The sequence below is a fragment of the Suncus etruscus genome, chromosome 6 (assembly GCF_024139225.1).
Source record: "Suncus etruscus isolate mSunEtr1 chromosome 6, mSunEtr1.pri.cur, whole genome shotgun sequence".
NCBI classification, from domain to species: Eukaryota; Metazoa; Chordata; class Mammalia; order Eulipotyphla; family Soricidae; genus Suncus; species Suncus etruscus.
The window spans coordinates 73,890,283-73,918,148 of record NC_064853.1 but is presented as its reverse complement, the minus strand read 5'-3'; the positions used below and the strand labels follow the sequence as shown (position 1 = coordinate 73,918,148).

The window sequence follows — 27,866 nt, the reverse complement described above, 5'->3', positions numbered from 1 at the left end:
TTGCAATGCTCTTATTTAGATAGGAAAGAAAAAAATAAAAATTAAAAAGAAATAAAAGAAAATAAGAGATAGAAACCATTATATTTAATTTTTTGTTGTTGTTCATTTGTTTTTGTTTTTTTAGGCCTGGCAGTGTTCCTCCTGACTCTGTGGTCAGGGAACATTGCTGGAAGACTCATGAGACTAAATGTGTGCCAAGGTCTGCCTATGTGCAATGCAGATACCTTACAGACTGTACATTGCTCCAATCATAATGGAAACATTTGTGAAAAACAAAGCAGACTTGAATAGCTACTGAAACACCATTTACATAAACCAGTCAATTGTAGAAGCAACAGCATTCTACAGTAATATGTCAAAAAAGCCCTTTATATTAGAAATATTCCTAAATTTTAATGTAGTAAATTCTCTTCAAAGGGGTCAGGGTGGCAGAATAGATCAGGAAATAAAACCTATTAAGTTGTTGATTACAGATAACACACCTAAAGTCATAGGATAAACACAAATCAAGGAAAGAATAAAAACAATTTTACAAGCAAACAACCACAAAAAATTGCAGGCACACCACACTTTTATTACAGAAAATTGTATTTAGACCAAATTTTAGTTTGAAATTGCATTTAGAAAGGAAATCGTTGATCAATATTCTTGATAAACTTTTATCTAAAAATTCCCCACAAATCTTAATAAACTGAATCTAACAGTATATCAAAAAATAGTCAACCTAACTAAAGAGGAGAATGACCTATAAAAAGAAAAGTACAAAACTCTGCTTCAAGAAATAAAAGGACACAAGAAAATGGAGACACATATTCTGTTCATGGATTGGAAGGATTAACATCATTAAAATGGCAATACTCTCCAAAGCATTGTACAGATTTAATGCAATTTCTCTAATATACCCATGACATTCTTCAAAAAGTAGATCAAACATTCCTGAAATTTATTTGTAACAATAAACACCCACAAATAGCTAGAGCAACCCTTAGGGAAAAAAAGATGGGAGGCATTACTTTCTCCAACTATAAATTGTATTACAAAGCAATAGTCATTAAAACAGCATGGTACTGGAATAAAGACAGACCCTTAGATCAGTGGAATAGAATGGAGTATTCAGAGAATGTTCCCCAGACATATAATCAATTAATTTTTATAAAAGGGCAATAAATGCAAAATAGAGCAAGAAAAGCCTCTTCAACAAGTAGTGTCGGTACAACTGGTAAGCCACATGCAAGAAAAGTGAAATCAAACCTTCATGTAACACAATGCACAAAGATTTAATTTAAATGGATTAAAGGCCTTGATATTATACCCAGAACCATCAGGTATATAGAACAGCACATAGGTAAAACACTCCATGAATTTGAGACTAAAGGCATCTTCAAGGAGGAAATATCAAAAACACATAAAAATGCTCCACATCACGAATCATAAGGGATATGCAAATCAAAACAACTATGAGGTACCATCTTACACCACAGAGACTTGCACACATCACAAAGAATAAGTACAATCTGTGCTGGCGGGGATGTGACAAGAAAGAAACACTCATTCACTGCTGGTGTAAATGCCATCTAGTCCAGCCTTTATGGAAAACAATATGGAGATTCCTCAAATAACTGGACGTTGAGTTCCCATATGATCCAGCTATACCACTCCTAGGGATATACCCTAGAAACACAAAACACAATACAAAAATCCCTTCCTCACACCTTTATTCATTGCTGCACTATTTACAGTAGCCAGAATCTGGAAACAACCAAGATGCCCTTCAACAAATGAATGGCTAAAGAAACTGTGGTACATATATACAATGGAATATTATGCAGCAGTCAGAAGAGATGATATTATGAAATTTTCCTCTACATGGATGGACATGGAAACTATTATTCTGAGTGAATTAAGTCAGAGGGAGAGAGACAGACACAAAAAAATCTCACTCATTTATGGATTTTAAGAAAAATAAAAGACATTATTGTAATAATACCCAAAGACAATAGAGATGAGAGCTGAAAGGACTGGCTCATGATCTGAAGCTTATCACAAAGGGTGATAAGTGCAGTTAGAGAAATAACTACACTAAAAACTCTCATAACAATGGTAATGAGTATGAGAAGTACTCTCACAAATATAGTCAGGGCAAATATAGTGGGGGAGAAGAGAGATGGGGGCATTGGTGGTGGGAATGTTGCACAGTGAAGAGGGCTGTTCTTTTTATGACTGAGGTCCAATTGCAAACATGTTTGTAATTTTGAAGAATAAAGTATTATTAAAATAATAATTATACACCAAGATTAATTGTGATTCATCCCAGGCATGTAAGTATAGTTTAATAAATGCAAATCAATTAACTTAACATACCACATTAGTAAAAGGAAAGATAAAAAGCATATGATTATTTCAATCAATGAAGAGAAAGCTTTTGACAACATTGAACACTAATTCATTATAAGAACCCCTCCATAACATAGGGATGGAAGGAACCTTCCTCAGAATAGTAACGTCTATCTATAAAAAGCCCAGCATCAATATTATTCTGAATGTTAAAAAAAAACTGATAGCATTATCACTGAGATTAGGCATGAGGCAAGGATATCCACTATTTCCACTCTTAACATCATATTAGAAATCCTAACAACAGCACTCAGGCATAAAAAGGAAATTAGAGAGATCCAAATTGAAAAAGAGGAAGTCATATTTCTCTATTTGCATATAACATGATAATATGTATTGAAGATGCTGTAAAGTCCACAAAAGTCTCTTCAAAACAGTAAATCTGATACAATAAAATGGCCAGCTATAATTTTTTTTTTTGGTGTTTGGGCCACACCTGATGGTGCTCAGGCGTCACTCCTGGCTGTCTGCTCAGAAATAGCTCCTGGCAGGCACAGGGGACCATATGGGACACCAGGATTTGAACCAACCACCTTTGGTCCTGGATCGGCTACTTGCAAGGCAAACGCTACTGTGCTATCTCTCCGGGCCAGGGCCAGCTATAAATTTAATACATATAAATTGATTGTATTCTTATAATATACAAATAGCTCATTCCATTTTAAAGTGTCCCAGAACACCAAATACTTAGGAGTCAACATTACAAAAGAGGTGAAAGACTTATAACAGGAAAACCTTAAAATACTTGAAAGCAATAGTTAAAACATTTCCCATTTCAGTGGGAAATGAAAAAACATCCCATGAACATGGATTGGAAGAATCAATATTGTCAAATTGAACAATGTGTCAGAGTAGAATCTCTAATTTCAAAGCAGCACATATATGTTCATCAAAATTTGGTAAAGGAATTGAGAACATACAATGAAATAAAGAAAGGCTTCTCAACAAATGGTGATGGAAGAATTGGATAACCATATATAAGAAATTAAAGCTGATCTATATCTCAGACCTTACACAAAAGTCAAGTCAAAGTAACTCAAAGATTTTGGGATCACATCAGAATGTATAAATTACATTGAGGAAAATAGTGGCTGAATGCAACAAGATCTAGACCTCAAAGTTATGTTCAATGTTATAATGCATTTGGCAAAAGCTAACAGATAGAAACTAAATAAATGTGACTATGTCAAAGTAAAAAGCTCTGTATATAAAAAGAGCTAAAACAAAAAGACATCTAACAGTATGGGAGACCAAAGTTGCCACTCAACACATTGGATAAAAGATTGATATCCAGGATCCATAAAGTATTCACAAAAATCAACAAAAAGGTTTTTAAAAATCAAAAGTGGAAAGAAGAAATTAACAGAATCAATGAATGAATGAATAGAATCAAAGAAATGTTCATGATGAGTTATCATTAGAAAAATCCAAATCAATACAATAAAATATCATCTTACATCAGTGAGAATGGCACATATCAAAAATACAGAGAACAATAAGAGTCAGCCGGGTTATGGTGAAAAGGACTTCTCCTCTACTGTGAGATGGAAGCTGTTTGGTCCAACCACTATGAAAAACAGTATGGAAAAGCAAGCTGTCAGATGACCCAAAAATTCCACATTTGAGTGTCTATCCCCAGGACAGAAAAATAATTTCAAAGGACCTATGCACAACTTTATTCACTCAGTACAATAATTAAAACACTCAGTACAATAAAAAAGATTTGAAATCAATGTAGATGTCCAATGACAGATACGTGGATTTTGAAGATGTGGTGTCTTATATACATATGCAGTGAATACTTTATTGTAAGGAATGATAAAATGATGCAATCTGCTGCAACATGGATGAAAATGAATGATAGTATGTCAAATGAAGGTCCCCAGAAGGAGAATAAGCACAGGATTATATCACTTTTATATGTGTCATTTAGAATAATTGGATGAGGAACTGCAATGGTTTAAAAGGGGTGGGTTCTAGCTCACCCTCAGTCCCACAGTATAAGGAGAAGATAGAAAAAATAGACTTACAGAGAAAAGAGAGAGAGAACAGCAGATAAGAAGTAACAGGGGTAGAGGTGAAGGGGATTCAGGAATTTGGTGGTAAGTAATGCTAGCACTAAATATCTAAACCACGGAGTCATTAAACCGAAATTATGAAGCTGATGCTCTAACAACAAAATTTTAAATCATGCTTTCAAGAGAACAGACTGAGTAAGGGAGAGATAAAGGATGGAATCAAGGAACATGGGTGGAGAGAAGTTCATATTGGTGGTGGAATTGCTGCTGGAAAGTTGTATATCTAAAACTCAATTAAGAATCATTTTGTAGGGCTAGAGCAGTGGCGCAAGAGGTAGGGCATTTGCCTCGCATGCGCTGACCTAGGATGGACCACGGTTTGTTCCCCCATATCCCATATGGTCCCCAAGCCAGGAGCAATTTCTGAGTGCATAGCCAGAAATAACCCCTGAGTGTCACCCGGTGTGCCCCAAAAACTCATTTTGTAAATCATAGTGCTTAAGTTAAAATTTTAAAGTGCCAGAAATCTGACTTTATGCTAAAATAAAAAAGAGCATGAGCAAAGGGAAGGGGGGGAGAGCATGAGTCTATTTGTGTGGGGAGGTCTGTATCACCTTTTCTAAAAATGCATGCCTCTTATCCAAATAAAGCAAGACTTTGAACATTGGAGTCAAAAACCAAGATCTATATGATACTCTGGAATGCATCATATTTTACTTGTTTTTTTTTTAAACTGCCTCCATTACTCACAGCACATTTAGTGCATATGCTTCCTCTCATTTAGTAGAAAAGGTGCTCTGCAGTTACTGAAGAGTGAGCACAGGTTTCTGAACTCAGTAACTTCGTAGTTGACTTTTGCCCTTTATTGGTATTTTCTCGGAGTTGAGGATTCTCAGGTGTTGCCTGAGATTGAGAAACTTTCCCCAAACCAATAACTTGCTGGCCTTATGCTGCCTAAACTTGCTGTCTGCAAGTTCCAGGAGAGCCATACACTTTGAGGATCCCCTGAGGGTCTTCTGGAAGAGATCAGGGAGAAGCCTCCTGGAACAGTCTCATCTATTCACAGGAGGGGAACCTGCTGCTAGACTTCCCAGCTGCCCTTTTCAGAACTGCCTGGAGCCTGCAAAACCCAGTAGAAACAAGACACAAAATTATACTCCTTCCTTTTAGCTAGATCTCAGGAGTCACTTCTAGAAAGCTTTTTTTTTTTTTTTTTTTTTTTTTTTGCAAAACCTTTCCTCTGTGTCTGGAAAGAAAGCTGTCCTCCACTGAGATTTTCCTAAAGAAACTGGAAAAGGATTAATAGATAAATTACTGTATAAAGAGAAGAGGGGAAATGAGATTAAAAAGAGAAGGGGGAGCACTAAGTGAGGGTAGATAGAGGAGAGAGAACATAGAAGCTAAAGAGGTAAGAGATAGGGGAGGGAAAGAGGTGCGGGAGAGGGGAGGGAACGGGGGTTAGCTTGGGAAGCTGACAAAGGAAAGAAAGGGGGAAGAAGGGAGAGAGGGTATGAGTTTGGAGAGAGAGAAAGGAGAGAGGGGAGGTAGAGAGAAGAAAAGCAAGTAAGCAAGGGACAAGGATGAGGAAGAGAGGGATAAGGGGAGGGAGAGGGGAAAAAGAGAGAGAGAAAAAGGGAGAGGGGAGTGGAAGAGGGGAAAATAGGGAAAGGGGAGAAAAGGGAAGAGAAAATAGGGAGAGAGGGAGAAAGAAAAGAGGGAGAAAGGGGAGAGGGAGAAAGAGGAAAGGGAGAAAAATAGGGAGAGAGAGAGAGAGAGAGAGAGAGAGAGAGAGAGAGAGAGAGAGAGAGAGAGAGAGAGAGAGAGAGAGAGAGAGAGAGAGAGAAGTTGTTTTGCAGGGGAAAATAAAATAATCGGGAGAGGAATGAGAAGAAAGCAGCGCCCCAGCTGCGCGGGGCTCCGAGGGAGGAGAGGCGCACCTCCTAATTCCCCTTTTAAGCCACCCCGAATCCCACAAACAATGACATCACTGCCCGGTGGACCGGTGCAGCTGGGGGATTTTCCTGGGAGTGGGCGGACCAGGTCGGGAGAGCTCTCCGGGGTGCTGAAGCGAGCGGGGGCGCGGGCAGAGGCGGACCCGCCGGCCGGGGGCGCACAGGGGAGGACCCGGGGCGGTCCCTGCCGCCTTTCCCTCCCTCATTGGCCCGCAGGCGGGCGAACGTCATCCGGCTGGTGCTCTCCTCGGGCCCCGGAGGAATCAGGGATAAGGAGGAGCTGAAAATGCAGATTTAGCATCCAGCGCTCCCTCTCTCCCCATACACAGCTCCCCACTTAGGCGCCCCTTGCAGCTCCTCGGGCCGCCTGCGGACCAGCTTTCTCCCCCGCGCTGGCTGCACACATTGCTTTGCTGCTTTGCAAACCCAGAAACAATTTCTTTCTGGACACAAAGATTTTTTTTTGCAATAAACAACAACAAAAACAACAGACTAGATACATACATCTCTATATTTTTTGCACCTTCCCTCCTGTTCCCCCGCTCCGCCAGTCCGCGCGCCTCCAAGCATCACTTTTCCGTGCAAAGAAAGATGAAGGGTGGCCGTGTCTCCCAGTGGAAAGCGGCCGCCGGGCTCTTCGCCTGTGTCCTGGTTTTTGTCTCTGCCGAGCGACCCGTCTTCACGAATCATTTCCTTGTGGAGTTGCACAAAGGGGGAGACGAAGAAGCTCGCCAAGTTGCAGCCGAACACGGCTTCGGAGTCCGGAAGGTAAGATTTTTTGCCTTGCATTTCGCGTCTGCTTTTCAAAACCGGGGCAGCCCTTGCGCAATCACATTGCAGATTTGGGGGGCAAGTTTTCCCTTTCTCGAATGCGATGCAGCTATTCTGCCCTGGGCTCTTTAACACTACGTTGCCTCGGGTGATCTTGCCCCCGAGTTATGTAATTAAAATGTCCTTCAAATTGTGCCAGTAAGGTCATCCAGAGCAGGCACTTGCCCTTTGACTTTGGAGCCGGAGGATCACACCTTTCAAACCACGCCGCGCGCCCGGGATGCTGTCCGAGGTACCAAGTTCTCCAGGCTGCCCGAGGAGGATGGGAGGATGCGCCAAGCTCCCAGAGTCGCTGAAAGCAGGGGGACCTTGGCAGGGGGACCTCTCTCTTCCCCATCTCCCGGGGATAGTTTCTGACCCGCCAGGCTCCTGGCACGTACCTTGCCACCTGCCTCCGCACGTTTAGATCCCTCGCCAGAAGCACTTGCGTCCTTCCCTCTCTGACTTGGGTCCCTGCGCTTTTGACAGACACAACGGAGCCCCAGCTCCACCAGACTTGGACACGGGAGCTGTTTTTTCTCTCCCAAATTCCGTACAACTTCTTGCCCCACAACCGCTACCCACCCCAGGCCGGTTCCTTGTGCGCACCCAACTCACATCTTGACACTGGAGAACTGAGAGGAGCTAGGCTAGAAGGGAATCCCCGAAAGAGAGATAGAGATGTCTCTCCTTGTGTGAGCAGCCAGTGTGGCTTTCCCTCAGAGGACCTGGGGATCCCCCTACAAAGAAGTTGAGTACAACTGTTTTAGCAGCGGGATAAAAAGGGCAAGCTAAAAATCCTTGGGGTTCCTTTGAAGACTTTGGGATCCTCCTTCTATGAGGTGAAAGGGAAATGGTTGGAGCTTTAGCGGTGCTGGCTGCCTACTTGTTCTACCCACAAATAACTTAGCAGGGATATCAAGTGTCCTCGGGTGACCAGAACTGATGGGAGGTGCAAAGGTGAAGGGAGCTAGCAAGGGAGAAACTCGTCGAGGGGAATCTGGAAGATTTGGGGGTACAATTTAGAAATTATGGAGTTAGGAGGTTTCTGGCACCATCTCTTACTCCCTTGTCAGGAGGTTTCTGGTTCCATCTCTTACTCCCTTGTCTGGGTAGATGGGCAAAAAAGGAGCAGGGTGGTTTTTTCTGTTGTTGCTTTCCCTCTCAAGGGCAGCGCAAACTGGGACTCCTGTGGGTTCCTCCGTCCTGACTTCCCACGCCTTCTGCCTTCTTCGAAGCCGCCACTAGGGCTGGTTCTATCTCGGAGGCTCGGGTTCCCCAGCCTGCGGAGCCCGGGAGCCCCAGGTGTGTAGGCAGCAGCCAGGACTCCTACCATAGGGAAATTTGAAAGTAAGTTTCACAGAAGATCTGAGAAGAGATGCTGCAAAAGGGGACTTGTTGCTCCCTGTAAAACGAGGGTGAGGTCAGGGGCATAAAACAACCTCAACTTGAGGCGGGGGCAACACACCCTCTAAGGTCTGATTCTCCCAAAAGAACTGCCAACAAAGTAAACAAACGAAGCATCCCTGCCTTCCTTCTTGCCCTCTAAGCCACACTTGGCAAGATCCAGCGCCCTGGCTCTATAATAAAATGTGATGACTATTAGCATCTTTATGCACTGGTTTCCTGGCTTAGATTCTTTCTTTGATTATTTCAACTCTAATGAGACTACTATTATTATTTTTTGTTTTGTTTTGTCACACTCGGCCGCGCTCAGGGGTTACTCCTGGCTCTGTGCTCAGAAATTGCTCCTGGCAGTCTCAGGGTACCACATGGGATGCCGGAATTCGAACCGGAGTCCGTCCTCGGTTGGCCACCCACAAGGCAAACATCCTACTGCTGTGTTATCGCTCTGGCCCCACTGTTATTATTTTTATTATATGTTATTATGATGATGATCATCATCAAGCCTATATCTCTCATAAAGTAATTAGTTTAGAGAAGAGCCCAACTCTTTAAGTCCACATCTTTCCACATGCCCTTTATCCATTCATGACCCAAATCAAACTAGGTACCCTGCAAGGTGTATTTTGTTTTGTGAGATGCTCAAAACGATATGGTATCAATACCCTCTGTCTTGAATATATAAAAAGTGTAAAATTGCTGCAAAAATACTTGCTACTGTGTCCCTCTATGACATTTTTCATTGTGGCAGACATTGCTATCTCTTTGTTTCCACCTATTCTTTGCTCTTTGGATCTTATTTTTTAAATTGAATCACATCTAAGTGTATCTAGACTTGTTTTTGACCCAACTTGTTAATTCTTGATTTGTTTTTTTTTTTTAATGTACAGGGGAGTAGCTTCTTGAGAGAGGTAGATATTTGCTCTAGGACTTGAGCAAAGAGATATAGAGATTAAAGCATTATATGTTAAGTATCCACACCTTAAAATATCAGGGGGCTAATCTTTAAGGTGGAATCAGATACCTAAGCTTTTTCTTTTTCCTGCACTGATCTTTAGGTAAAGCCCTCTGCTGCATATGAGCTGCTAGTCTTCTCCTTGGCTGCATCTCCACAACTTCTTAGATGTAGCATTTCTCAACCAAGAGTCTTATTAAGATAGATATTTAAGTAAAAACCTCTGTCAAATAACTTCTGTCTGGTGAATCTGCAAGAACCTGGCTAGCATAAATTCTCTTTTCTTTCCCTGATCCATACACTCTATATAGTTCTAGACAGAACTTTCAACTCCAAATCTATGTGCCAGTAAACAGGAACATAAATATTGTTTTAATTTTTGCAAGTTAAATATTCAGGGACAATGACTTCTATATTTCTGGTATCCACACTTATTTTAAGATAATTCGCTGAGTGTGTCAAAATAAAAATCTTTGGTTTTATTATTTCAAGCTTCCACTGTCCTGTTGTTGTCAGTTTTTAATCATGAAATAATGTGCTTTAGCCAACATTTTGTATTTGCTTTACTTATTTTTTATCTTAAACCTACAACATTTCTTTATCATTCATTTTTTAAAATAATTTAATAATTTCCAATATAACATATATTCTTTTAAAAATTATATAAACCACCATGATTTAAAAAATTATTCATAGTTGGGTTTTTAGACATGCAATGTTTCAAACTTTTTTTTGTTTGTTTTTGGGCCACACTCGTGACTCCCAGGGGTTACTCCTGGCTATATGCTCAGAAATTGCTCCTGGCTAGGGGAACCACATGAGATGCCAGGGGTCTAACGAGGTGTGTCTGGGTCTTCTGCGTGCAAGGCAAATATCATATGCTTTGTCCCTAGACATGCAATGTTTCAAGACCAATCCCTTCACCAGTGTCAACCTCCCTCCATCAATATTCCCAAAGTCCTTCTCATGCCACCACCACCCATCTCAACCTGCCAGCATAACAGCCACCTTTTAAGTTTTGTCATCAAGGTTTGGGTCTCCCACTCTACTGACCTGAGAAAAGAACCCAAGAACATCTGCAATAACATAAAAGATCATCCTGTATGAAGGCTAGATAAGTCATCTCATTACAACCTCACTCATCTATGAAGTAAAAATTACAAGCATGAACCCTAATTTTCAGATCTTGGGCTCAAAAAGGTGAAGTAAGTTTTCTAAGAGAGAAAACTGATTTAAAGGTTGAGTTAGATTTATCAGAATAATTTATATTTTTCTATACTTCTATATACAGGAAGACTTCCATGACTTCCAATATCTCATCATTTAAGGGGCCACTATTTTAAAGTTATAATAGTTTTTCTCTAATTTAAAATGTTTTTCTATATACACATTATTACTGATATAGGTTTATATATTCTAATGCTAATTTTATTAAAAGTTATTGACTTATACCATTAAGTAATGTATATGAGTATGTGTTTCTTTAGACTATATATCTTTCAAGAAATAATATACTGAATTTTTGTTGTTCTTATATTCGGTATTATGATTTATATGTAAAATATATAATATTTGTTGGTTATTTCTCCTAATACTTTCCCAACTATATTGAGATATAATTAATACAAAGTTATACATATGTTAAAGGCATAAACTATAATTATTTACAATTATTGCAAAATGATTATTACTTTTCCAAACTCTCACAAGATAATGAGCAAAAATGTATATTTATTCTCTAAATTGTACTATAAATGCCTGTAAGTTTACATTTAGAAAGACTTTAAAACTAAGGTCTTCTGTTTTATCATGACTTTGCCAAAATACATATCTTCATATATGTATATACATGGAAAAATATAATTATGTCTGAAAAGGTGAACATGTTTACTGTAGCATAGTTGTTATTCCAAAGACTATCTTTTAAAATATACTAAAGCACTATGATGTAGTTATTCATAGTTGAGTTTTAAACATACAATATTCTAGTACCAATCTCAGCACCAGCATCAACTGCATTCCATCAGTGTTTTCCAGGTTCGGCCACAACCTACCACTTTGTCAAGAATATTTTTGTTTGTTGAAATCTGAATATCATATTTTCATTGTCCTTGAGTCTATGGTTTGGATATACCATCAATGTATGCAAATCCCTTTGATTCTTGCTCCTTGTTTCTTCCCATCTGTCTCTTCCATTCTCTAACATTCTATCTATCTTTATCTAACATTCTCCTTACTATATTAGGGGTCAAGGGTGATCTAGGCATGATTCTTTGAAGCATTCCATGGCCCAGTTCTCTTTACCACATGTAAGTTATTTCATCCTGTGAATGTCCTTCTTTTACTTACTTTATTGAATATGAAGTCTCCAATAGATATATATTGCCTAATCGCGGATTTGATTGTTCCATTATGCATGCATCTTAATGATCTGTTTAGCTAATTATTTATTTATGTAGCAATTTATTGATTTATTTTGGTTTTGGGGTCACATCCAGCAGTGCTCAGGGGTTACTCCAGCTCTGCACTCAAAAATTGCTCCTGGATTCGAACCACCATCCGTCCTGGTTCGCTGCGTGCAAGGCAAAACACCCTACCACTGTGCTATCTCTCTGGATCCCAATCTATTTATCTTTTGAATCAACACAGAAGTTGATTCCAAATCTTAGCTATTATACTAAGTGCTGTAATGAATCAGTTTGTACATGTGTCTTTGATTTGTTTGGGGGCCACATCTAGCAGTACTCAAGGTTCCACTCAGGTATCATTGCTATGTACTGGTACTGTATTTAGTGCTCAGAATTGAACCCAGGTCAGCCACATGCAAGGCAGGCTTCCTACCATCTGGGTTATCTCTTTGGCTTACATATGTTCTTTTTAATGACTACTTCTCTGTCATGGAAATAGAAAATTCAAACAAGTAATAATTGGCTAGGTTTTTTGTTTTGATATGCTTTGATTTTTTTATTCATGTAAAAATTATTAGAATAACTGAAGAAGTAAAACTATATAATAGCTTTTATATACATAATAATTTAAAACATTTCTAACAATTGTGTTGCTATGTAATGAATAAATATATTTCCATATCATTTCCTTTTACAGAAAACTTATCAAACATTTAATCTAATTTATTTGGGAGCTCCTACGAGGTGCTCAGGAGACTTTTTAGAATCCCTTGTAGTAATTCTCTACCAACTAGGCTAGTAAATTATTGCAAGGGCTGGATAATATGGTGCTGCTTTAGGCCTGCAGTGCCCTGAACTACCCAGAGATGTCTTGTAATACTCAAAGTTCCTTAGGACCACACCTTGGAGGTGCTAAGGCATATATACTCAGTGACTCTCGGTGGATTGAATGGAAGTTGAAAGGATGTAACGGATGAGCTTTAATTCCTGTTCTATTTCTCTGACCCTATTAACCATTATAAAATCAGAGGGCCTCTGTGATATTTCATAACCTAATTTCTGATACTGTCTTTCTCCAAAGGCCATCTCTTTACCTTTCACAGCAGTCTTTCTAACTCCCTTCAGCAATTATGGCCAAAGAGGATATAACAAGTGCTATGTTATTATAGCATTGGAAGTTCAAAAGAATTAAGAAACGATCTAGTATAGGTAAACCAGAGAAGCTTTGATGTATGAAGCTGTACTTAACTAAGGTATGGTCAGTTTGTTGGGACTCAAAAGAAATCTGTAAATTTATGTTTGGAAATTAGGATTCTGTAGATATTGTACTGTATTTATTTTGCAGAATATATATATTCTATATATATTATATATACATATATATTTCTGTTGGGATAGTTCCTAGGATAAAATGTTGAGTCAGGAGAAATACATGTATGCATTTATTTTAAAAAATATGTACTATACCAATTGTTGTGTGTACCAGATTAATACAAATTTAATGTTCTAAAACCACATAAATTTTATGTGTTCATGTTTATCCAGAGTAAGGAATCTGACACAATTTAGTTAGATATTCTGCTCAAAGCTTCATAGGTAGAAATCAAGATATTAAGCTGCTATTTTCTCATCTAAAACTACAACTGAGGAAAATATAAATATAAACTTGCTGACTGCAAGATAAGGTTTACCTAAACCCTGAATGTATCCTCCTGACTTTATCACATGGCCCAGTCCATAGATCATCTTAAGTCTTTTCCTTCAGGAAAAGTTAAGGCTCTAGTTAGGCCAAACCTGAGTTTTATCTCTAGCATCCCATAAAGTTCCCCAAACACTATCAGGAATAGTTCCTCAATGATGATCCAGAATTAACTCCTGAGTACTGCTTGTTATAACCCCCGAATTTATTTATAATATGTATAATAATTATTTTCAATTCTTTAAATAATGTCTCAATATCCCAATGATATTGATACCAGATCATATAATTTTACTCTTATCCTTTTTCAGAAGTGCTCTTTAGCTTTATTTCCCCATATGTTTTACTTTTATAGAACAGAATTATTGTGGCTGGAACAAGAAAATAACCCTGAGGTGTCTGCCTTGCAAGCGCTAGCCAAGGAAGCACCGCGGTTCGATCCCCGGGCGTCCCATATGGTCCCCCAAGCCAGGGGCAATTTCTGAGCGCTTAGCCAGGAGTAACCCCTGAGCATCAAATGGGTGTGGCTCAAAAAACCAAAATGATTCTTACATAAGAAACCTGAAAGGGAGAATCCAGCTCCAGGAGATGCCGCCAATAATGAGAGCTCTCTTACCTTCCTTTCTCCTCCTTTGCCTTTCTATAAATAAAGTCTTTTACTGAATCCAGCCATACAAAAAGGAAGGAAGGAAAAAAGGGAGGAGGGAGGAAGGAAGAAAGGAAGGAAGGAAGGAAGGAAGGAAGGAAGGAAGGAAGGAAGGAAGGAAGGAAGGAAGGAAGGAAGGAAAGAAAAGGAAGGAAGGAAGGAAAGAAAAGGAAGGAAGGAAGGAAAGAAGGAAAAGGAAGGAAGGAAGGAAGGAAGGAAAAGGAAGGAAGAAAGGAAAAGGAAGGAAGGAAGGATGGAAGGAAGGAACGGAGGGAGGGAGGGAGGGAGGAAGGAAGGAGGAAGTGGAGAAGGAGGAAGAAAGGAAGGAGAAATAAAGGAAGAAGGAAGGAAAAGGAAGGGAAAAGAAGAAAATGGAAAGAAAGGAGAGAGGGAGAGAGGAAATGAGGGAGGGAAGGAAAAAGAAAAGAAAAAGGGAAAGGGAAGAGAAGGGAAAAAGAAAATGAACGGGATGGAATGGAATGGAATGGAATGGATTGGAATGGAATGGAATGGAATGGAATGGAATGGAATGGAATGGAATGGAATGGAATGGAATGGAATGGAATGGCATGGAATGGAACTAAACAATACCTAAAAGGAGGAAGGTCCTAGATTTCTGACTTAGCACTTTATGTAAATGAAAAATTTAATGTTATTATGTTAAGGTACTAAAATGTAGGAGTTTATCTTTAAAGTAACCAGAACTACCAAAACAATGTGTACTGCCAATGAATCTCTCTCTTCTTGTTCCTTTATTTTATAGAGGCCATATTTGACAATAGTCATATTCTTGGACTGCTTCTAACAAAGTGAAGTCTTGTTAGAATCAGAGTCCTTGAGGGTCAATAACACCTGTGTTACTCTGGAAGCCTTGTATCATTAGGCACCTAACTCATGGTCTTACATATGTTAAGATTGTGTTCTACCACTTGGACTATCCTAATACCAACATCCATTTTCTTAAATCTGCAGTGACTCTAAATCTAAAATCTCAGCAAAACCAAGCCAAATTCAATACAAATGATATTTTAAAGATTTGTGAGAATTTTTATTGTTTCATTGAGTATTGTTACCTAAACCTTTAGGTTATTGTGCTGTCTTCTCCAGTGAAGAATATATAGTTCATAAAACACTTCCTCCTATGGTCAAAGTTTTCTACTCATCATACATACTTGCTATGTGTTTTTAATTGATGAATATACTTGAATTGCAAAATGATGATTTAGTCATCAATTTAGAGATAAGCCTCTTGAAAAAGTGATCTTCAATAAACCTTCCCTGTAGCAACCATTACTTTACAGATAGCAATTTAGCTAGGAAGCAGAAAATGAGGACTGGCAGACTTTTGTATTTTTCTAACCTTTTCAACTTAGACATTATCAGCAATGAAATAGATATAATCTTGAGCAAAGAAAAATAAAATCTACAGTTAAAGCCTGATCAAAATACAAAGAAAGAAAATTATACCTCTTTTCCTCAAATGAATGAACCTCAAAATCAATTTCTATTTCAAAGCTCTTATTAGCTGTAAACCGTAATGTTATAGTGTGGAGTGACGCTGTAGTTAAGTTTTCAATTATATATTCAGCTGTAAGATAAGTCTTTACAAATTAAACATGATACCTGAATTTCAAACTTCTCCCCCCACACGAAAGACTGATTTCATTTTACATTTGAGACCAAATGTAATGTTTCAATAGAATCTGAAATCTGTAGATTATTTGAAATCCAGATAATAACAGAATTATTTTAATGATAATTATTGTTTGACATTTTTAGTAAAAATATTTTTGTTGTAACTAAAATCTTGCTTATTAAAATTTACTAATGCTTAAAGAACTAAGAAATCTGAATTGATACATTTACCTGAATGTAATGGTGACAATGACTTCTAACGAGATATTTATGAAAGGAATAAACTCTAATGAACAATTTTTGGAGGCTAAATTGATACTACAATTAGTAGCACACAGCCCACCCAGGTTCAGTTCGTGGCACCCCATATGGTCCTCTGAGTCCACCAGTTATGATTACTAAATACAGAGTCAGAAGTAATTCTTTAACATCACTGTCTGTGGCCCCAAAACAAAAAAAAAATGAGTTTTTGTAGGGAACACAACCAGGGTGCTCAGGGCTTACTCTTGACTCTATCTATGCTTGGAGATCATTCCTCCTGGGTTTGAGGGACTATATGGACTGCTGGTGATTTCACTGTCCTCTCTTTGCTCACTGCTTGGTAATGTAAGTTTTGTTCTTAGGTAATGGTTAGTTGGGTTTTATTAAAGATGAGCATTTCTCTAAGCATATTCTCCTCTCAGAAGAAAAGAACATGAATGAACAGATTCAAGTTGTAAGTTACAGGGGACAATATGGAGAAAATGTTCATTTAGAAGTCACAATTAATGGCAGTATTAATGCTTTTAGGTGATGATTTGGGGCTTTAATGTAGATAAAAATTTTCACATTTAGAGTCAGGGGAATGGTACAGTGAGTAGTACACCTTGCATGCTGCTGACCTGGGTTTAATCCCCAGCATACCATGTGTACCCCAAGCACCACTAGTAATAAGTCCTGAGTGTAGAACCATAAGTAAGCCTTGAATATCATCATGTGTGACCAAAACACTAAAAAAAATTTACACTCAATAATTGTACTGAGAGATAATACCTATAAAAGAAAAGTAATGGTAGTTAGGGGCCAGGAAAAATATAACTAGTTTTTAGTAGTATGCACTCCTACTACTAAATACTACTCATACTACAACGATTGAGGTAGTAGAGATTGGAATAGAGACATATATATTTAAAAAAAAAACAGAAAAATAGAAGAGAAAGAAGATTTAAATTAATAATTGAGCACTTAAAAGGAGAAATCTCTGGTTAGTGAGATGTTAATGTGTTGAAACTCAAGACATTTCCAGATAATGATAAGAAGAATGAAAGCTAGTTACAAAACCCTAAAAGGTTAAAGATGTAAAGGAACTGAAACTAAAATATGTAAACACTTATTTACATGTATTAGTCATATTGTGGCAATAGACAACATTGTTCAGAAGGAGTACTGGGAGAAAAAGGACCTATTTAAAAATTATAAAAACCTTGGACGTGGAAGGAAAGGGAAAAGCTACGAGAAAAGATAAAATATGGACAATAAGAGCTATGGAAGAAGAACCAAAAGAGTACAGGACTGCATGACAATGAAACTATAGGCATATTCAAGGAGGAAACATTGCTCTCCAAACAAGTGGAAGCAAAGATAAAGAGATGGGACTATATTAAGCTGAGAAGCTTCTGCACCTCAAAGGAAATAGTGACAAGGATACAAATGCCACCCTCAGAATGGGAGAAACTACTTACTCAATATCCATCAGATAAAGGGCAAATATCTAATATATACAAAGTGCTGACAGAACTTAACAAGAAAAAATTATCTAACCCATCAAAAATGGGGAGAAGAGAAGAAATGAATAGATAATTTCTCAAAGAAGAACTACAAATGGCCAAAAGGCACATGAAAAAAAATTCTCCACATCACTAATTATCAGGGAGATGCACACCAAAACAACAATGGGTTACAATCTCATGCCACAGAAACTGGCACAAAGGGCACATAAAAAATGCTCCACATAACTAATCATCAGGGAGATGCAATTCAAAATAACGAGGTACCATCTCATGCCACAGAAATTGGCATACATCACAAAAAACAAGAACAATAAGTGCTGGTGGGGATGTGGAGAGAATGAAACTCTCATGCTGGTGGGAATGCCATCTAGTCCAGTCCTTATGGAAAACAATATGGAGATTCCTCCAAAACCTGGAAATTGAGCTCCGATATGATCTAGCTATCCCACTCTTAGGGCTATATCCTAGGAACACAAAAATACAATACAAAAATGCCTTCCTCACACTTATATTCATTGCAGCACTATTTACAATAGCCAGACTCTGGAAGTAACCAAGATGCCCTTCAGCAGATGAATGGCAAAAGAAAGTGGTACATATATACAATGGAATATTATGCAGCCATCAGGAGAGATGAAGGATGGACATGGAAACTATTATGCTGAGTGAAATAAGCTAGAGGGAGAGAGATAGACACAGAACAGTCTTATTTATCTATGGGTTTTAAGAAAAATAAGATATATTACTGTAATAATGTCCAGAGACAATAGAAATAAAAGCCAGAAAACTTGGCTCTTAATATGAGAGAGAGTGGTGAGTGCAGTTAGAGAAATAACCACACTAACACTATCATGACAATGTTAATGAGTGAGAGAAGTAGAGTGCCTGTTGAATACAAGGCATCGTGTTGGGGAGGAGGGATTTGGGGAGCATTGGTAGTGGTAATGTTGCACTGGTGAAGGGGATTGTTCTTTCTATGATTGAAACCCAACTACAAACATGTCTGTAATTATTGTGCTTAAATAAGATGAAAAATTTAAAAAGGATAAATGAATGGGGTGATCATGGACTTTGAATTTAGAAAACAACATCTATGTTAAAATTGGAGTTGTTATCGTAGAACACTGGGAGAGAGAAAATATAATGGTTGGGTTTTGCACAAATATTTCTTGGGGCATGGATTTAAATACAAATTATTTACCTTTTTTAATTTAAACACTGTGATATACAAAGTAGTTCAATATACAGTTATTTCAGGAATTCAGTGTTCCAACACCAGTCCTACACCAGTGTGACCTTCCCTTGACCAGTGTCCCCATTTTTCTACCAACCCCAAGTCTGTAACCTTAGCAGGAACAAACATATTTGCCTCAAATGCTTATTACAAAAAATAGAAAATGAAATTATTAAAAAGTAAATCAATTAAAGTCAATTTATGCTTATTATATCTCTTGAGTATTCACTGAGATGAGCAGTGCTAGTTGAGCCTTTTGTACTTTTTTTTGTTCTTACTCATTGAGCTTGGTAGGCTTTAAATGCACCTCAATAATCAAATTTACAGTCTTTCTTTTGGGCCATCAGTACTATGACATTTGAAGGCATCCATGTGGCTTCACACTCCATGAGCTATGGAGCTGAGATCACTTAGTGCTTTAGCAGCTCGAGTAGGTTCAATTGTGGAGCTGAGCTGTTTATATTCCAGAGGATATCAGGTATGTGGGGGGGGGGTAGGTGGAAGAGGATACAGCTTGTTTTTCCTTTCCAGAAGTGAGGGGAATCTTACTTCCATATTCTGACACAGTCCTAGAGTTCTCAGCACAAAAACCAATCTACCAGGTTTTGTGGGGTATTTTTAACAGGTGTTTAACAGTTTTGTGGGGTATTTTTGAGATTATTTGTGAAGCTGGACTGTTTGCATGCAGAAGGATGACAGGTGTGAGTGAAGACTGCTGGGCCTTATAGTTCTGATGAGAAAGTAGTGAGTTGAGACAAGAAAGGGAAGGTAGAAATTTAACAAATCACAATAGAATAAGTTGTCATAGTAGGTAACAAGTTTAATCCTGCTGAGAAATTTGAGGAGCTAATAAAAAATATATGCATACCCTGGAATTTTCTTACAGAATGGAGGCACTAATGGTATCTGCTGGTAATGGAATCTAAATACTAATGGTAATTGATGAGTAGTAGTTGTTCCTGAGTGGCATTAACTCTACAACATTTAATGTGTTAAAACAGAATGTAACAACCAGAAAAAAATTCTCAGAAATAAACTTATTGTGCCTAAAGAGCCTGCGCAGGAAAGTTATAGTATCTGCTACAGAAAGGAGCCAAAATGTGAAGAATATTTATAAGTGCAATAAAAAGAAGTTTCGGGCCAGAGCGGTGGTGCAGCAGTAAGGCATTTGCCTTGCACACGCAGACTTAGGACAGACCATAGTTTGATCCTCAAGCATCTGATATGGTCCCCCGAAGCCAGGGGCGATTTCTGAGCATATAGACAGGAGTAACCACTGAGCATCACAGGGTGTGGCACCCCAAAAAAAGAAGTGACAGGTATAGGCAATTTTTAAAGCATAGTGGTAAAGGGAAGACAGGAATGTTTTAATATAATAATGGTTATTAATATAATTTTACATAACATGGTTTCTAAACACTTGCTAGACTATTTTAAGATTATTGTTCCACAAAATATTGTGACATAAGAGTCATTTAAATTTTTAGAAATAGTAACTGCAATTATGGAATTATAGCTTGTCAGAGCAAGAAATGATCTTAGAAAGATATTAATTTAATCCTTCATTTTGAAAATGAAGAAAATAATATCAAATATTTTATTTATGTCATTAAATATTTGAGATGATTATTTAACCTCCCTTGTTTATTAGCTGTAGCTTAAGCATGCCTCAAAAGCATAATTGAAGCTAGTTGTTTTTTCCTTAATAAAATAGAATTGAACCTAGTTGTATTTCTATGAGTGATTGGTCATGTAAACCAACCTTTTTGGTTCTTTGTTGTTGTTATTATTGTTATTGTTTGGTTTTTGGGTTTTTTAAGGCCACCCCAGTGGCGCTCAGGGGTTACTCCTGGCTCTGTGCTCAGAAATCACTTCTGGCTCTGGGGACCATACGGGATGCCAGGGATCAAACCTGCATCCATCCTGGGTCACCTGTGTGCAAGCCCTACCACTGTGCTACCACTCCAGCCCCAACTTTTTAAATTCATACCAAACTATCTCTTGCCTGTTATTTTACTCCTGAAATTTTTAGGATTTATGGTTTTCTAAATAATTCTGCTCATATATTCAGGGATTCCACACCAATAACAACTCCTTAGACTTATACAAATTGAACAATAAAATAAGAATGTTTATTTAAATGACTTCTTAGTGGTTAAATATGTGCTGTACATTTCATAAGTACCAAATAAATGCCAAAGTCATTATAAATTATTAGAAAAGTATCTTTTAAATTAGTAGAAAACCTAATGGTTTAGCTTTATCATCAATGTTCATTAAATGACCAAAAAGTATCTTGCCATGCTATAATCAGAACATTAAGCATGTTGAGATATATTATATAATATCTAAAATGTGTGCCTATGTTAGAATCTATTTCTAGCTTAAAAACATGTGAGTTAGGGAAGAAGGGTAGGGTGCTTTCCTTTAATCCATGGCACCCCACATGGTCCCCTGAACCCACCAGGAGTTATCCTTGAACACAAGCTAGATTAAATCTTGTGCACTGCCAGACATAGCCCCAAAACAAAAAGAAACACAGCAAATTACCGAACTTAAAGTTCAATTAAGAAATCAGTTATAGGGGGTGGCAAGGTGGCGCTAGAAGTAAGGTGTCTGCCTTGCAAGCGCTAGCCAAGGAAGGACCGAGGTTCGATCCTCTGGTGTCCCATATGGTCCCCCCAAGCCAGGGGCAATTTCTGAGCGCTTAGCCAGGAGTAAGGAGTAACCCCTGAACATCAAACGGGTGTGCCCCCCCCCAAAAAAAAAACAAAAAAAATCAGTTATAGGGAAGATAAGGTAATTTACCAATTCTACACTGTGGTATCTCTACTTTGTTCTCCAATTATGTTCAAAGTCAAAGATTAATTTCATCAGGTGGCTATCAGTTTTTTTCAAATATAATTGAAGTTCAAAGACTAGGAGAGTGTTGTATCTAATAACTAATATTAATCAATTCCCAATGACTCTGTTTTGAGAGACTTATCAGTCAATAGTGGAAGGCTAAGACAAACATTGTGTACCCTAAAAATGAGAAGATGAGAAATGAGTCATCATCAGTCCCTTGGAAGTTCAGAAGCAGCATCATTGTGAGAAGTGGGGAGAATAGGTCAATAGAAAAACATATACTTGTGTATTCAGTAAGGTTAATATGCATATAAAATTGGTCTTATCAAGATATAGAGCCATAAACAAATCATTCTTATCATTAACTAGAAAGAAAGATGGCCCAAAAGAAAGTTATAGTATAAATCAGTGAGCAAAAAAGGTAATAGGGGTCATAGTCTTATCTGAAGAACAATTAGTAGAAGAATATATACTTATACATATAAGAACATATACTTAGATATAGATTTTTGATAAAGTCAGCCCTATCATTTGTTATTAATCTAAAATATCTTTCAAAGATTGAAAAGAGGTCAAGTTCCAACACATATTTCTCAGTTTTTTCAAAAACATTTGCAATACCCATTTTCTTTTTTTAAAATATTTTATTAAAACACCTTGATTACAAACATGATTGTGGTTGGGTTTCAGTCATGTAAAGAACACCCCCCATCACCAGTGCAACATTCCCAACACCAGTGTCCCAAATCTCCCTCCTCCCCACTCCACCCCTGCCTGTACTCTAGACAGGCTTTCTATTTCCCTCATACATTCTCATTGTTAGGATAGTTTGCAATGTAGTTGTTTCTCTAACTAAACTCATCATTCTTTGTGGTGAACTTCATTAGGTGAGCTGCAAGACCCATTTTCTAAGTAAGCCACCAGACCAAGCTCAGAGTCTGTCACAGAATGAGACATGAGCAGTCTGTAACCAATGGGACATGTGCAAGGTTCAGGGAATTGCTGCTATATCCTACTCCAGGACTTTGAATGTTACAACATATCTGAGTTCTCATTGTTGGAAATTTTAACCAACAATGCTCATTCTTTTTTGTTTGATGGTTATACCTGTGGTGAATCAAATGACCTAAGCAAACTACACAGGATACCATAATTATAAAATAATTTTAAACAAAGGAATTCATGATGTTGTATTGATACTTTCTACATCAAATATGGATCAAGGAATTCACAAAATCATCCTGGTCCTGAAAGTAGGTAACATCATGTCTTTTAATAGATGATACTACTATGTAATAAATAAGGCTAAGTGTCTTTGAGCCCATTATCATTAATTGATGGTATATATAGGGGATATTACTAGATTAGTTATTGCCTTTCATGCCACATAAATTATTGGTAGAAGCAGAAAATATTTTGAAGTTTTTTATCAGAAAAGCAAAATAATTAAATAAAATAAGTTCTTACTAGCATAGATGTTCTTCTCTGATTTTCTTGGGCTGTTGTTCTGACTATCCCAACTCTTACCATAGATGGTGACTATCTTTTATTATTTTTATTTTGTTTTGTTTTTGTTTTGTTGTTGTTTTGGTATCACACTTGGCAGGACTCAGGGGTCACTCCTGGCTCTAGACTCTGGAATTACTCCTGATTGTGCTCTGGGAAACCATATAGGATGCTGGGGGTTGAATCTGGGATGCTTGTGTGGAAAGCAAATGCCCTACTCACTGTGCTATCTCTCCAGCCCTAGTGGCTCTGCATTTATAGTTTCTGTATAAGTCTACTTAAATATATTTCTACTTGATGATGAGAATATATATTTAACATGAATATTAGGGTAAACATGTTTGTTGTCAGTGTAGAAATAACATTATGAGGCTATAATATATTATGCAAATATATTTACATAATGTATTTACATAGAGTAAATATGTCACTCAAAGTTCTAGAATACGTGTTCTGCATGTACAAAATCCCAAATTTAATTTCTGGCATTTCATGGCCCCTAGAACTGACCCTTCTGGCTTTCAGTACTACTAGGAACAAATAGTATCACATCAGATCACTAAGCACAAACATTTAGTTATCTGGTCTGCATTGGGGAGTCATGATGGCATTAGCGCCAGGGTTACCCGAGTATTTCTGAGGAACTGTCCCTAAATTTAATGTCATTATACTGGAAAATGCACTCTTTTATTTTTTGCTTTAAAGTTAACATTTAGACCATCTGTTTATAATCTTTATTATTTTTGCTGATATCCTCTTGTCCTGAAAATATCCAGAAAATCCACTTAATGAACTCTGGAAAAATATTAAGTATCATCAGCATCCAACCTCTGATTCACCCAAAGAGAATCCTTTATGTAAGGGAAAAATTCTCATAAACTTAAAAATAGAAGACAAAAAATAGGCTTCAAAGTCAACTGCAGCAGACCTAAAACGACAAGGTATGCTTGATATGCTTGGTATGCTTAATTAAAATGAAAATGGTCATTTCCCCCATTTCAAGGCTTTTATCATCAGTAAGTGGGATGGGAGTTTTGACTAGATTGGCATATTGTGGCCATGAGAGTTTACAAATAAATCTCTTCTTTGATCTTGTTTTCCTCCTGGAACTGGCAACACCATAGTTTGTTTGTTTGTTTGTTTGTTTGTTTTCACACTGAAAGTAGACATCCTTCTTCTGCACTTATTATCCTATCTAGAAGAAGTGAAAATATTAGCATTTATATATTGTATTCTGGAGACATATGGCAATGAGAAAGTGACAAGGCTTCAATTTGGACCTTTGTACCTGTTTAGAGCAGTTTATAATGAATTTTTAGGATGGGTTTCCTACTATAACCTTGTTCAGTGTGATAGGTTGATTTTATTAATGGTCCAATTATAGACTCACCTGTATTTGTCCTGGCACCATTAATATTTACTGCTCTGATTCTAGGCTAACTTATTATTTCCTTTGGCTAGAAGAATATAACAGGTAGACCAAAAATATAGTATAACAGATGGAGTAATTTCCTTAGAGATTGCCAACCTGAGTTTTTTCCTGAGCCCATCCAGGATTCCTTAGCACTGAGCTAGTAGTTAGGCCTTCAAAAAGAAAAGGAAAGAATATGACAAACTCTTTTGTGCTGGTATACCAGCTCTAAACTTTCACATTTTTGCTCTCTCACATTATTATGTTTCTTTTTAGCATTCTAATCCTCATCTATAATAATAAGTTATTCTTGGTGAATGACCATGTGGGAGAGGACTCAATATTCAGGAGCAAGTCAACTGTATAAAATACAACTGACCACAAATGCATGAGACAGTCCATTAATAAACTAAACAAACTGGAACCTAGAATAAATGGCTGCTATTTGAGGTTTCAAAGGTTTTCAGCAGTTTGTAGCATGCTAGCATGATGCTGCATGACTGAAACTGGGATAACTATGAAGTTGACCCATGCATGAAACTCTAATGAGGATTCCTGGGGCTCCTCAGCATCAGATTGGCAACCTCTCCTTCACTATTTCTTGGTTTCTGTATATCATATATTTCTGTCAATTGCACAATATAATTTTCCTCTATTTCCTCATTGACCCGAAGTATATTTAGGGCAGAACCTTAGAGAATAGCCTTTCCTTTTCTCCCTGTTATTATTGCAATATAATCCCCACCATAAAAAAATTTTAAAATGGACAGAAATAAATATCAAAGCCAAAGTCAACAACAATAGAATCAAGGACCTAAACTTTAATAATTGAAACTTAAAGGGGCCTGTTATACTGTCAGGCCAAAGGGTGGTGGTATAGGAATGCCCTCTGTGATCATTGGTGGAGGGAGGTCGATTCTTGGTGGGAATGGCCTTGATTCACTGTATATATGAAATTCAACTATGAAGGACTTTGTAATTACAATAATTTCAATAAAATAAAATTAAAAAATATTGCATAAAATCTAAAGAAATTAAGGAACTGGTTAATTTTCATAAAATGAAGGTTCTTATTTTATCTTTTAAATATTAAAACTAAAATTAATTGGCAAGAAATTTATAAATTTGAACAATTTTAATGCATTGTTTTTTATTCATAAAATATATTTCCAAAAGTTTCTTTTAAAAATAAAATCATAATAATCATTATCTATAGTATTATGACCAATGACCTATTAAAATAGGCTTAACTAAGCCTAACTAAGATTCATAAAATCAATAAAACTGATAAAATAAAACAACTAACATAAAAGTGATTAGTGTGAACCATAATTTTAATTTTTGGGTCTTACAGACCCCATTGAGAATCTGTAAGTATATGAACCACTAAAAACAAGAAAATGCAGGAAAGCATAAAATTTGGGGTGGAGGTCATGTTCACAAATTTTCTGGAGCAGATATAGATTGTCCTAGGGAGAGCTCTAGTTTCAAGAAAAACAGGCAATGAGTTCCCTGAAAATTTGACATGACTTACCTATTCACAGTGGTTCCCAGTTCCCTGAGATGCTCTACTGTTGAGTAAACCAAGTGTGTGGATTTAGAGAGGAGTCTTATCTTAGACCCATGATTAGCAGTGGAAAAGCAAAGCAAGAGAAAAGGAATCATTGAGAAGTATTGCTGGAATTTGTAAGTCAGCAGCATAATAAGAATTTCTGAAAACTCTCCAAGTCTGAGTTAGCAACGTTATTATATTGTCAGCTAGTCTGAACCTTGAAGTTGACAATTTGCCATGAGTTCATTTTTATTTCCAGTTGTTTGTTTCCTTCTTTCTGGGGTCACATTATTTTGTCTTGATAGGAGATGAGTAGTACTCTGTGTGTGTGTTGGGTGGATGTGTGTTTAAAGAAATCATTGAAAGGGAGCAGAGCAATAGCACAGCAGTAAGGAGTCTGCCTTGCACTCGGCCAACACAGGACAAACCCGATTCGAATCTTGGCATCCCATATGGTCCTCTGAGCCTGCCAGGAGCAGCTTCTGAGCACACAGCCAGGAGTAACTCCTGAGCTCCACCGGGTGTGACAAATAAATAAATAAATAAATAAATAAATAAATAATTGAAAATATGTAAACCTCTATATAGATCATAAGTTTCTTACTGATCTACTCCTGTATTTGGAACATAATATTTTTTAAATTTTATTTAAATCATTGTGTTTTTACAAACCTATTCATAATTGGGTTTTAGACATTCAATGTTTTAGGACTAATTCCATCACTAGTGTCAACCTCCCTCTGCCAATGTTCTCAGAGTGCACCCTATGCCCACACCAATCTACAAGCAGAACAGGCCTGTTTTTAATTTTTGTTTTAAAAGTTTGGGTCTCATGATTTCATTGTTGTTAACTCTGGCTTGAATATATTATTTTGTCCTTTCTTAATACCACCAATGCACCTGAGACCCTAGTCCCCTGTCCTCCATCCTTTTATATTTTTTTTCCTTCACTCAGTTTCTTTCCTCCTTCTCACTATAGTCTGGAGTCTAGGGTGTTCTCGATAACTCCCATTTAAACCATTGCATTTCTTTATACAGTTATTCTAAAGACTACATATAAATGATATTTACATAAAATAAATGTTAAGATTAGCATTCTACTAAAGAAACTGAAAAATTCATGAATATTACATTATTGAATTGTCTGTAGTTGGAATATGCCTTATCTGACCATATATCTTTTCCTTCCATTAGTGAATCTCATACTTGCATCATAATCTTTTTAGATACCATTTTGCATCAGCTCAGAGAGCAATGACTTTAGGTTTTATTCTCTAGAATAAGAGGCAAAAAATGGAAAAGAATAACCAATGTTTCTAGGATAATCTGTTAGAAATGTGATATGTCAATTAAGCTATTCATTGTCCAACAGTAAGATGCTCTGAGGTTCAATTTCAGTTCCATAAGACTAATTAATTCTTTTTTCTTTCCAAAGCCAAGACAGTGCCTCTAATTAAAGAAACCTGGGTCCGGTGTCTCAAGGACATAAAAGAAAGCATATCATTTATCAGGCTGGTTGTTCTTAAGCCACACTTGTCTTCATCAAGAATTCTAGCCTGAGACTTCTTGGATTAATAACCATGGTTACCAAGGTGGATAAGCCATCTATAAACTACAGTGGAAGCA

The 27,866-nt window shown here is 37.3% G+C and overlaps 1 protein-coding gene across 1 annotated transcript in view; it reads left to right on the top strand.

The window, feature by feature from the left end:
* The first annotated feature begins 6,649 nt into the window (after positions 1-6,649).
* PCSK2 (proprotein convertase subtilisin/kexin type 2) overlaps positions 6,650-27,866 on the top strand; it is a 296,376-nt gene continuing 275,159 nt past the window's right edge. The window contains exon 1 of the mRNA XM_049774336.1: positions 6,650-7,132. Within this exon, the coding sequence (XP_049630293.1) occupies positions 6,956-7,132 (177 nt within the window). The 5' untranslated portion in view covers positions 6,650-6,955. The remainder of the gene's footprint in view (positions 7,133-27,866) is intronic.